Raw genomic sequence first — 12,172 nt, 5'->3', positions numbered from 1 at the left:
CATCCCCATCTCCCTGCCTCTGGCAACCACCAGTCTGTCCTCGGTGAGCTTGTGTTTTGTCTTTGTTTCTGGTTTTTAATCCCACATGTAAGTGAGACCATGTGGTGTAAGTCTTTCTCTGTCTGACTCTTCACTTAATGAGATGCCCTCTAGGTTCATCCATGCTGTCACTGGTGACAGGAGTTCATTTTTTATGGCTGAATAATATTCCATTATTTATGCACATGCATATATATTCACTGCATTATTTATAATAGGCAAGGAAGTGTCCATCAATTGATAATAGATAAAATTGGCTGTTGTAAATAGTGCAGTGAACATATTTTATCATTTTAAAAGTGTGTAACATGTAGGGAATTCCCTGGTGGCCCAGTGGTTAGGACTTGGCACTTGCATAGCTGTGGCCTAGGTTCAGTCCCTGATGGGGGAACTAAGATCCACTAAGTTGCATAGAGCAGCAAAAAAAGATGTAACCTATCCAGCAGAATGACTGTTCAATGCATGTTTTTTCCTCTTATATCTTAAGGAAGAGAGAGAAAATCCTTCAAAACGGAGTAGAATTGAACGTGATATAGATAATAATTTGATCACATCAACACCAAGAGCAGGAGAAAAGCCTAACAAACAGATATCTCGAGTAAGACGGAAAAGTCAAGTAAATGGAGGTTTGTTAATGTTTACCTGTTGCTTTATTAGGTGTAAGCAGAGGTCACTTGATATGTTTTTTTCTCTGTTTTAAAAAATCTACTTTGAGCAGTTTCTGCCTTTTTATAATCTTTGTATTAAGTATGAATAGCATGAAGTAAATAGAAATTTACCTTCCTAATATACATCTACTTTGATGAGTTAAAGTGACAGTTAAAGGCAGAGCAACTAGCTTTATACTGTTTGGCAGGAAAATATATATGATATTTCTTAAAGCAGTAATAATTTTTATTATGAATAATAATACATATGAATAATATATGTTATTTTATATAATATGAATAACATAACAGACTAATTTTTTGAAATGTGTATAAAGAACTTGTTTCTGGATTATGAAATTTCAAAGCCCAGAGGCAGCTTGGAGCTCTCAGGCCAGTGTTTCTCAAGTAGGGCGTCTGCCTGCCAGTGGACGCTTTTCAGCGTCTGGAGACCTTTTGGTTTGCCGCAGCCTGTGGAGGGGTTGCTTCTTGCATCTAGCAGGTAAAGGTCAGGATACTGCTTAAACGTCATGCAGTGCACAGGACATCCCATAACAAAGAATTCTCCAGCCCAAAGCCAGTAGTGTTACTGTTTATAAACCCTCTTCTAGGTCACTACCTCTGAGGGGTTGACAAGCTCCTCAGCATCTAAAAGGAGTAGAACAAGATGGACAAGCAGAGAAAGCTTGACTAGCACTTTAGAGCATGGAGTGCTGCCTTTTAATGAATGTGATTTTAAACACAACAGTAATAATAATTCCTCAATCTCTTTCCTCTTTTTTTTATATGATTTTTTTTTTCCCCCCTCAACTTCTTTCCTCTTAATGCGGTGATTTATCTCTAGAATTGACCATCAGGGAGAAAAGAGATAAACAAGTTAACAGATCTCTAGCAAAGAAAGAAGAAAAGAAATGTGGTCAAGTTGTGGAGGGTCAAGGATGATTTATTTAAACATTTCTAGTTTATGTTTTCCCAAAACCCATTAAATTTTTTATTTATAAGAAACTTAGGGGGAAAACTGATTATTCTTCCTGAGTACTCTGAGGTGGTGCCGCAGTATCCATAAGTAACATTTGACACTGCTATATGTGTAGTCTTTTTCTGTATGTATAGTCTTCAGTAAAACTGTTTGCCTCTGTTTTTCAGCTGTTCTTTGTTAGACATAGAAATAGAGGGTAAATTTTGTGAAGTAAACAGCATCCCAAAATGTAAATAAACCAAGGCAGAATCTTACATTCATGTTTTTCATATGGTAACTTGCTTGCTTTACTTACAGAGTTTATTTCATTTTCTTTTAAACAATGTTGAATTTAAGACTTCCATACTGTATAATTCCAGATATAAATTTGCTTTGTAAAAACTCAATAACTTTAGCATTTATAAAACATTATAAATAAATTATAAAGATCATTTGATTTGCAAGTGACTTACCTCAAGATTTCTTTAAACAATAAGGTTTTAAAAATCAATGTTAATCAATTTTCATTATTTTGAGGGAAAAAGTTTCTTAATGGTTTAGAACACATTTGTGAAAGTTATGTTTTCTAGATTGCAACTGTTTTCTTTTGTTTCTTTCTTAGAAGCTGGTAGTTATGAAATGACACATCAACATGTAAAACAAAATGGAAAATTAGAAGATAACCCTTCCTCTGGCAGTCCTCCAAGGACTACATTGTTGGGGACCATATTTTCTCCTGTCTTCAACTTTTTTTCACCAGCAAATAAAAATGGTAAATATAAATCATTAACCATAATTTGGGTTTAAAAATTGTTTTCCTGGTTTTTTAAAAGGTCTATTTTTTGGGGGGGGCATATTTTTGTTAGCATTTTATGTTTGTTTTCAGCTTCGTTAAAAATACACAGTTTCTAAAACGTACTTTTTTTTTTTTTTGTAGTGACTGAAATAAATGTAGGTTATGTTTAATTTTGTGTAAGTTAATGAACTCTGCTTTAACTATCTGAAAAGCTAGATGATAAACTTAGGGCTGGAGGGAAAGTATTATTTTTTGTGTTAGAATGACTTTTGCATCTTTAGAGTGTGTATAGGAGAGAACTGAGAAGTATTTTCTGTATTCTAGAGATCAGTAAAGTAGAATTTGTTGAATATTTTAAGTGAGTTGAGACCAGATTATTTTTTGTAATACAATTTATTTTTATTATCATTTGCTTGGTTTTTTTTTTCCCCATCTCTAAGAATCCTCCGTTTAGACAAACAGTAAAACTACCCTAATTCAAATGAATTTAAGATTTCCATTGTATAATGCCTTTGCAAACAAATGGCCATCTCACCATATTTTTCAAATATTTTCTGATGTCCTGTCTTTTCTGATAATTAGTATCTAATTTCATACATGAAATTATTTGAGGGTAAGAGGTAGTGTCTTTATTTTTGCATCTACCATGTTGTTAGATGTATTATTCGGCTCATGGGAAATAGCCATTAAATACTTGTTGCCTGATTATTTAAATCCTAATTTGAATTATGTTTCTGGATGGTAAAGCAATTTTTAAAAGGCACAGTGGTACAGTATAAAATCAAGATGCTGTGTGGGCAGAAAACGCAATCAGCACGTGAAAGTGCTGTGAGGTCTTCAGACCAGAGACAGAGCTACAGAACTGCGTTTAGGCACGTCCCTGGCAGTCCAGCGGTACGATTCCACGCTTCCAAAGCAGAGGACATGGGTTTGATCTCTGGTTGGGAAACTAAAATTCCACATACCTCACAGTGCAGCCAAAAAAAAAAAAACTCACCCCCAAAAAAAGGCTACTTTTAACTTTAACCCAGTATACCTTAGACATTTCTTTTTAAAATTTATTTACGTTTGTATTGTTGCCTATCCTAGCCTGGGTCTAGTGCCTGGGAAATCTGTTAGATTGATTCAAGAGGGATTTCTATGGTGGATGACAGTGGAAAGACAAGGAAGCAAGGACACTGAGGCTGTCGGCTTGAGAGTGGTTTAAATGATTACACCATAAAGTCTAACTAGATGAGGTGGGTGGGGGAGAAGCCACTGAGCGGTGTGTTTGGATAAAGGAGACTGGCTTTTATCAGACATGAAGATCACATGTAATAGAAATATATGAGGGAGATGCTAATTAGAAGATTAGGAGGTTGTGGTAGGAGATTAATTATTTGAATTTTAGGTTTCAGGGGGGAATAGTTTCTCAATGATAGTGTCCAGGCTGTGGCCATGGTAATAACTACTAAAGAGCATAACAAGTGTAGATAGAGCTGAAGAGGGCAAGGCCTTTGAGGTTGGTTATTGGATGAGTCATTGACATCTCCTGTAATAACAACTATATAGGCATTTAATAGACAGTAAACTTGTAGCTAGGTGTTAAATTGCTCTGTGATTAAGAGGATGCTGGCAATAGGTGGTAGGTGACAGCAGAGGGGATAAGGGAAGAATTGTATAGTCAGGGGACATCCTTAGTCTCAGAGGAGCAAACATTTTACACATTGGGAAAAACCAGTGATCTGGCAGCAGCAATGGAGGTAAATGAATTCTGATTGAGTAACAATTTATGAGACAATAAACAGCTTTGAGGGAAGGGTAATAGGAAGAGAGAAAATTTTTGAAAGAGGTTAAAGTTAAGGCAGTGGAGGGAGAAAGAATATTCTGTGAGAAAGTTGAGAGTTATTGGAGGTTGATTTTGTTGTTGAAAATGATATTTGGAGGATTCCATAAAGAAAATGGAGAGATGATTTGGAGGATTCCAGAAAGAAATGGAGAGTTGCAGTCAGTCCATAGTGGGAGGAAGTTGGGCAGCAGGTTCATCTCGGTGATGGTTGAATGTAATGAGGAAATTGACTTCTTTGTTAACGAGGTGGAATCTTGTTGAGAATGTTCCTGTATCTTGGAATAAAAAGGTTCTTATGGTTACGGGAACAGTTGACTGATTTTTAGAGAACTATCTCTAGTTTAAAAAATCAGAAGCTGTTTGAGGATAATGGAAAAGTGTGTATATGTGTATTGCCCAACATGTAATATGCACTTAATAAATAATACTTTAATGAAAAGAAGTTCTGTGGTCAGCAATACTGTATTACACTTGACCCTTGAACAACATGGGTTTGAACTGTATAGGTCCACTTATACAAGGATTTTTTCCAATATAAATACTACAGTGGTACACAGTCTGGTTGGTTGAACCTGAGGATTTGGAACTGTGGATCCGGAGGGCCCACTGTAAAATTATTCTCAGATTTCTGATTGCATGGGGTTCAGTGCCTCCAGCCCCTATGTTGTTCAGAAGTCAATAGTATATATTGATACTTCACAGTTGCTAAGAGACTAGATCTTAAATGTTCTCACCACAAAAAAAAAAATAATTATGTGGCAGGATAGAGGTTTTAGCTAATGCTCAGTTGGTAATTGTATTTCATTATATAAAGTATTAAATCAGTTAATTATATCTCAATAAAAAATATTTTAAAGTTCTGAATTGACTCATTTAACTATAAATGGGTATTTCTAAGCTAACACTTTAAGAAGAACTCTGTTCACAGATATGACTCTAGCTTATAATAGTCTTTACTCCTTACTGTTTGAAATGTCTAGTGAAGACTCACTGAATAATGGTGTCCTCAGCTTTGTTTCTGTTCCAGTTAGTTTTTCTAAATATTGATGAATTTTTATTTTTATTAAATATATGTGACATATAACATTGTGAAAATTCAAGTTGTGCACCATGTTGATCTGGTAATTTATATATTGTACTATGATCATCAGCTGATTACACAATCACCCAGCTTAAAACTCAACATTCGAAAAACTAAGATCTTGGCATCCTGTCTCCTCACTTCATGGCAAATAGATGGGGAAACAATGCAAACAGTGAGAGACTTTATTTTGGGGGGCTCCCAAATCACTGCAGATGATGACTGCAGCCATGAAATTAAAAGACGCTTGCTCCTTGGAAGAAAAGCTGAGACTAACCTTAGACAGCATATTAAAAAGCAGAGACATCACTTTGCTGATAAAGGTCCGTCTGGTCAAGGCTGTGGTTTCTCCAGTGGTCATGTGTGGATGTGAGAGTTGGACCATGAAGCTGAGTGCCAAAGAATTGATGCTTTTGAACTGTGGTGTTGGAGAAGACTCTTTGAGAGTCTGTTGAACTGCAAGGAGATCCAACCAGTCCATCCTAAAGGTAATCAGTCCTGAATCTTCATTGGAAGGACTGATGCTGAAGCTGAAGCGCCAACACTTTGGCCACCTGATGCGAACAGCTGACTCCTTAGGAAAGACTGTGATGCTAGGAAAGACTGAAGGCGGGAGGAGAAGGGGACGACAGAGGATGAGATGGCTAGATGGCATCACCGAGTCTGAGCAAGCTCCGGGAGTTGGTGATGGGCAGGGAGGCCTGGCGCGCTGCGGTCCCTGGGGTCTCAGAGCCAGACAGGGCTGAGCCACTGGACTGGACTGGGCCGGGCCCAGCGCGGTGGTGATGACGTCGCTGCTGTGCTGTGCGGTGGTTGCTCCAGTGGTTGGGTCAGTCGGCTTCTCTCTCGGCGGGTTTGGTGGTTTCAGGAGTGTTGTCTGTGTTTACTACACTGTGCATTATGTCTCTAAGGCTTCTTTATTACTTGTTTTAAATTTGTCTCTGTCTTTCCTCTCCCATGGTGAGCTGTTAAGTAATGATTGATGTACACTGAATCATAATTTCAGGAACATCGGGATCTGATTCCCCAGGACAGGCTGTGGAAGCTGAGGAGATAGTAAAGCAGCTTGATATGGAACAGGTGGATGAGATCACTACCAGTACTACTACATCAGCTAATGGAGCCGCTTACTCAAATCAAGCAGTTCAAGTGAGGCCATCAATAAATAATGGTTTAGAAGAAGCAGAGGAAACAGTTAACCGTGATATACCACCCCTTACAGGTGAAAAACTTTTTTTTTTCTTATACATTTTCAATAGCTTGTAAAAATGCAGTACTTCATATTTTTTCTTAAATAGGCAGATTAAATGCATAAATTTTTCTTCCTTGAAATTAATAAAATTAAAATTGGAATTAAAGCATTTCCTCCCAAATCTAGTCATTTTGAAATTGAATTTTTTAAAGGTTATTTTACCATTTTAGTCACTTACAGTTTAATTTTTTGTACCAATCTAACTACATGGAGAAGTTTAACACAGCTAACAATATGCTTACATTTATGAGCATATTTATTATAAATGCATGAGTCTTACATTCTTAAGATCTGAAGTCCCTGTGTAGAGGTATTCTTGTACCTTCAGATTTGTTTCTTGTATGGATGACATTCCCAAAGGAGAAACTTCTGTTCTCGGGTCTCTGTATACACAGACTTTGCAGCCTAATCCGGATCCTTTGAAAGGCCTACCATAATTGGTAGGTCTGAGCCAGTTGGAAATATAGAAACATGTGGGGTCAGCATTTATTACCTAACTTAAGAATAATACTGAACTTAACAAGCAGATCAGCATGAATTATGCACATAATTTATTCCTGGGTGGATAAGATTTGTAAATAAACTTACTTTTGACCTGTCATTTAATGCTGATTGCTTTCCCCCGTGTTACAGCCTTGTGAATGATAAGATACAGACTGAAGCCAAGGCTCTTGACTTTGTGTTTGATGTTTTTCTGTTTTTGTGGTTCTTTATATACCTTTGTACTTATTTTTTCTGACAACTATGGCGATGGAGAAGGGATTTCCAAAACTTCAGTGGGGAAAAGTAAGATTTACTCCGTCTCTCATTCATTATTTGTTCCTCTAACACTTGTACAATTGAACACCTGCTTTTTGTGATGGACACTGTTTACAAAGATGAATTAAGATATGCTCATTGACCCTGAAGAGTATATGATTTAATAGATGAACAGGTATACACAAAAATTGCTATACAGTGTGATGAGTGCTGTTACAAATAAATGAGCAAAGTGTGGAGGTGGCACATTGCAGTTACTCTGGGAGGATCAGGAGAGGAGAACAGGTGAAAGTCCTGCTGGTCTTAGAAGATGAGTATGAGTGACAAAAGCGTTGCTTTTCCTCAACTTCAGGAAGGTCGTCAAAGAGAACAAGAAGGAAGGAGGCTGGCTCTACCATTTACTTAGCTGTGTGACTTTAGATAACCTAAGCACTCTGAGATGATTTTCTTAGCTTTAAAATGGCAATAATAATTTAGAGCTTTGGAGACTGAGATGAAATGTGAAAAATGCTTTAGCATGAGGTGTTCAAACACTGTGAACACTTCCTCTCCCCCCTTTTCTGGGTGATGAGACCTTGAACCAGTACAGTGGTAGGAGATATGTGTTTCTTTTTGTCCCCTTGTGCTTATGAACCAGTAACTGGCATAAAGTTGTTGGAGATGAACAAAATTCTGCCTTGTATCTGTTGTCATTTATTGAGCATACTCACTGTATTGACTCTGAGAAGGTATTAATACATGAAAGTAGTAAAAAAGGTAAGTTTTGTCCTGAAAGACTGTTATCCACCAGTGTTCCATTCCTGGGGCTTCCCTCAGAGCTCAGTCGGTTAAGAATCTGCCTGTGATGCAGGAGACCCAGGTTGATTACTAGGTCGGGAAGATCCCCTGGAGAAGGAAATGACAACCCATTCCAGTAGTCTTGCCTGGAGAATCCCATGGACAGAGGAGCCTAGCAGGCTACAGTTGATGGGGTCACAAGAGTCAGACACGACTTAGTGACTAAACCACTGCCATTCCATTCCTGTAGATAGCTCACAGCAGTTTCTCTTGCAGCCCATTGTCTTAGTTCTTTCAGGCTATTGTAATAACAGACTACCATTAGACTAGGTGACATATAAACAACAAATATATCTATAGATCAGGAATTTAGGAAATCTAAGACCAAAACCCCAACAGGTTCAATGTCTGGTGAAGATCTGCTTTCTGGTTCATAGACAGCTGTCTTCTTGGTGTGTCCTCATATGCCAGAAGCTATGTGAGCTCTTTGGGGTGTCTCTCTTTAAGGCCATTGATCTCATCCATGAGGGTTCCTCTCTCATGACCTAATGACTTCCCAAAGACTCCATCTCCAGACACCATCACTTTGAGGATTAGATTTCAGTACATGAATTTTGGGGAAACACAAACATTCAGTCTCTATCCCACCTTAAACTTTCATCTCTGAGACATTACCTGTTCAGCTTATAGGTTATCTTTGTCTTCTCATTGGATTTAAGTTGTAAATATTAGAAAATTCTCAACATAATTTCTGAAGCTCTATCAATTGATTGAATTTTAGCTCAAATTTAAAAGGGACTGTGTGTTGTGGAATATAGAATTTTTTCTTGATTATTTTTAAATTACTTGTAAGTGAGAAGTAAAATAATGAGTCATCTAAAGCACTGATTTCTATGTAGAAAATCATTTCTTAGTTTTCAAGATCATAGACAACCTTGAGATCCTGTGTAAGTCTTTTAGGGGTTTGTGGACCTCTTTAAAGATTGTTCATGGATCTTAAGTTGAATGGATCTTAACTTTGAGTCTTTTTTCAGCACACACATACACATATTAATGTTTAATTTTTGGCTATGCCAGTTCTTAGTTGTGGCGCGCGGGCTTAGTAGTTACAAGATGTTAGTTCCCCGACCAGGGATTGAACTTGCATTTCCTACATTGAAAAGCAGATTCTTAACCCCTGCACCACCAGCAAAGTCCCAGCATATATACTGCCTGCCTGTATGTACAGCGTCCTTTGTGAAGTGTTGCTGCTATAAGAGCACTGTGAAGTTTTTTCTTATACATAAAAACATCATTCAGTTAGAAATGGAAATTTTGTGAAGTGTATTTTCCTAATAATAAGTAGTAAATTTTCTCTTAGTTGTTAGGGATTTAAATTTTGTTAGCCATGATATAGCTTGCCACTTTCTCTGTAACGGTATTTTTTTCCTTTGGATCCAGAGTTAGATCTGTGTGTTAATAAAATTACTTTTAAATACTGTTTACAAATTATTTCTGTCTTGTCTTTAACCCAAAATGCACAGGGCTTCAGGACAATCTTAATAAAAGCAGTAAATATGTATACTCCATGGAAGTGTTGAATAAAAGCAACATTTTGTTTTTCACTTTATTAAATAGCACCAGTAACACCAGATAGTGGATATTCATCAGCCCACGCAGAGGCCACCTATGAAGAAGACTGGGAAGTATTTGACCCGTGAGTTTTTATTTTTTCCCTTTCCCTCTTGGGACAGAAAGAAAGTACATGTGTACAGGGGTGGCTGAATGGTATAATGCAAGAAGCATCTTACCTGTAGGTATTAATACTTCTACTGAGTTACTGAAATACTAATTTTCAGTTTTACTTACATGTTTTATAATTTTGGTTTACGAGGTTAAATATGCATTATTGAATTAAAAACTTAAAGACGGGCCAAGTTTAGTAAGATGTTTTATATTTAGAAAAAATAGAAATGTTGAAATTTTCTTAAAATTTGATTTATAGCTATTATTTCATCAAACATGTTCCGCCACTGACAGAAGAACAACTAAATAGGAAACCTGCTCTTCCACTGAAGACAAGAAGCACACCAGAATTCTCCCTAGTTTTAGACTTGGTAAGTATATTGTTTCTAGAGTTAGGAAAAATAAAGGAGTTAAATTCTTTTTAAAAAATACTAGCCCGAAATACCTGAAAGAATACAAGAGAGTGAATAGCCTTACACATACATTTACTGTAATAACATGTCTTAGGTGTTCTGAAATGTTTTTATTTTAAGCACTGTCTAATGCCAGGGCCTCCCATTGCCTTGGTATCCAGTACCTTTTGAAAATAAATTAGGCTTCTTTTTTTTCTCTCCCCACCCCATTGCTACTTTGCTATTTAAATTCAATTATTTTTCCAAGACTCCTATACCTTTTATTTTGTTTTTTAATCTCCCAGTTAGTTATAATTTCATGCCTAGATTTCATTCTAGGGAATCCACAGTCATTTTCCCCTGAGGACCTGGGTCTTGATGAGTTAACCTTATGCAAGACCATACTCCTTTTCCTGTTTTTTTTTTTTCATATTATCTAATATCAATAACTTTATTAATAGACTATCAAAAGCATGACTTCTTAATGTTGACTAATAAGACCTTTAGTACTGCTTTCTTGGTATAATTTTAAATTTATATTTTAGGAAAAAAAAAAATTTATATTTTAGGGTACCAGGAGAGCTTTGAAAACCGAGTATCTCTTACCTTTTCCTAACCAAATTTAATATAGTCACCATTATTTACATCCGCCAGCAATTTCTTGATATTAGCAAAAATATAATTTATTATGTAATATTGGAAAATATTTTATTATTTAGCTTTTGTTACTTGTAATCTATAATTGGAGATGTAGTTTAGTTTTCATGAATTTTTTTCTCAGGAAAAGGTTATTCTTTTAAATATTAACTAGCATGGATAGTTCTGAGAGTTCAGCACCTTAGCCTTTGCCTAGCCAAAGAGGTAGAAGCTATAGGTATCCAGAAGTCCTAAGTATTTAATGTGTATTAGAGGATTAAGTAGGGAAAAAGAAAGAAAAATATTGAAACTGATGATGAGTAATTAAGGTTTGATATACAAGTTAGTGGAGAAACTGAAAAAGATTTCGCTAGATTTTTATGTTGGTAGTTGATATCATGATAGCAAGCTTGGCCGTAAAATTTTTAAACCAATACGAAGGGTAAAAAGAGAAGGAAAGACAAGAATTGGTGAGCATAAATGAGTAATTTTACAGAAGTATATAAAGAAGAATGATCAAAATTTAGATAGGCTATAGATGAAGAAGTAGTAGAATTCATTATGATTCAATTATAGGAAAGAGAATACCTTTTTAAAAGATACTAAGAGAATATCTTAATTTGTGTACTCTGATATGCTATTAAAAGAAAATGAGGCATATCTAGAATATGTTTTGCTCTTTGCCTCCACCGAGTTTAACTTTAGGTTAAAAGAAACACTGCAGCTAATAAAATGTGGAATCATAAGTTGTGAGCATTTGTATTTCATTTTAATTCATTTTAAGCATAAAGTGTTGTCACTTTCTGCAAATGGAAGCCGCCTTGTTTTTCCTTCAGGATTTGAGAAATACAGGTATTTGCACATACCTTCGATGAATGATCCTCCCATTCCTTTGCTCACAATGATAAAAGAGGGCTTGGTAATCAAAGAAGAGAAGTCTTGATTAACTGCTGATTCAGTTTACAGATAAGGAGCTATATATGAGTAAAAGATATATATTTTAAAATAATTAGATGCTACACTTCTATTGCCGAATTGTAAAAATAATAATAAGAAAATACATATGTGGTTTAACAGAAAGTGGGCAACTGCAGGACTCAGAACAGTGATTCTCAGACTCGCCCGATCATCCTAACCCCTGAAAGACTTACTGGAGCATAGATGGCTGAGCTCCACTTTCTGCTCCTTGCTGAATTTGAGTTATCAGAAGAGCTGGAGATTTTTCATTTCTCACTGGTAGTTCCCAAATAATGCCCATGCTGCATGCTGTCCTAGTGGCCCC

At 36.3% G+C, this 12,172-nt stretch overlaps 1 protein-coding gene across 2 annotated transcripts in view; it reads left to right on the top strand.

The window, feature by feature from the left end:
• Positions 1-12,172, top strand: part of CTDSPL2 (CTD small phosphatase like 2) — a 75,839-nt gene that overhangs the window by 43,012 nt on the left and 20,655 nt on the right. For both annotated transcript variants that reach the window (XM_043920407.1, XM_043920406.1), the window contains exons 3-7: positions 527-665; positions 2,267-2,416; positions 6,356-6,571; positions 9,755-9,833; positions 10,122-10,233. In XM_043920407.1, coding sequence (XP_043776342.1) covers positions 527-665; positions 2,267-2,416; positions 6,356-6,571; positions 9,755-9,833; positions 10,122-10,233 — 696 coding nt within the window. The remainder of the gene's footprint in view (positions 1-526; positions 666-2,266; positions 2,417-6,355; positions 6,572-9,754; positions 9,834-10,121; positions 10,234-12,172) is intronic.

Source organism: Cervus elaphus, chromosome 12, assembly GCF_910594005.1.
Source record: "Cervus elaphus chromosome 12, mCerEla1.1, whole genome shotgun sequence".
NCBI classification, from domain to species: domain Eukaryota; kingdom Metazoa; phylum Chordata; class Mammalia; order Artiodactyla; family Cervidae; genus Cervus; species Cervus elaphus.
Note: the sequence above shows the minus strand (reverse complement) of the source record. Positions and strands in the feature narration are given on the sequence as shown.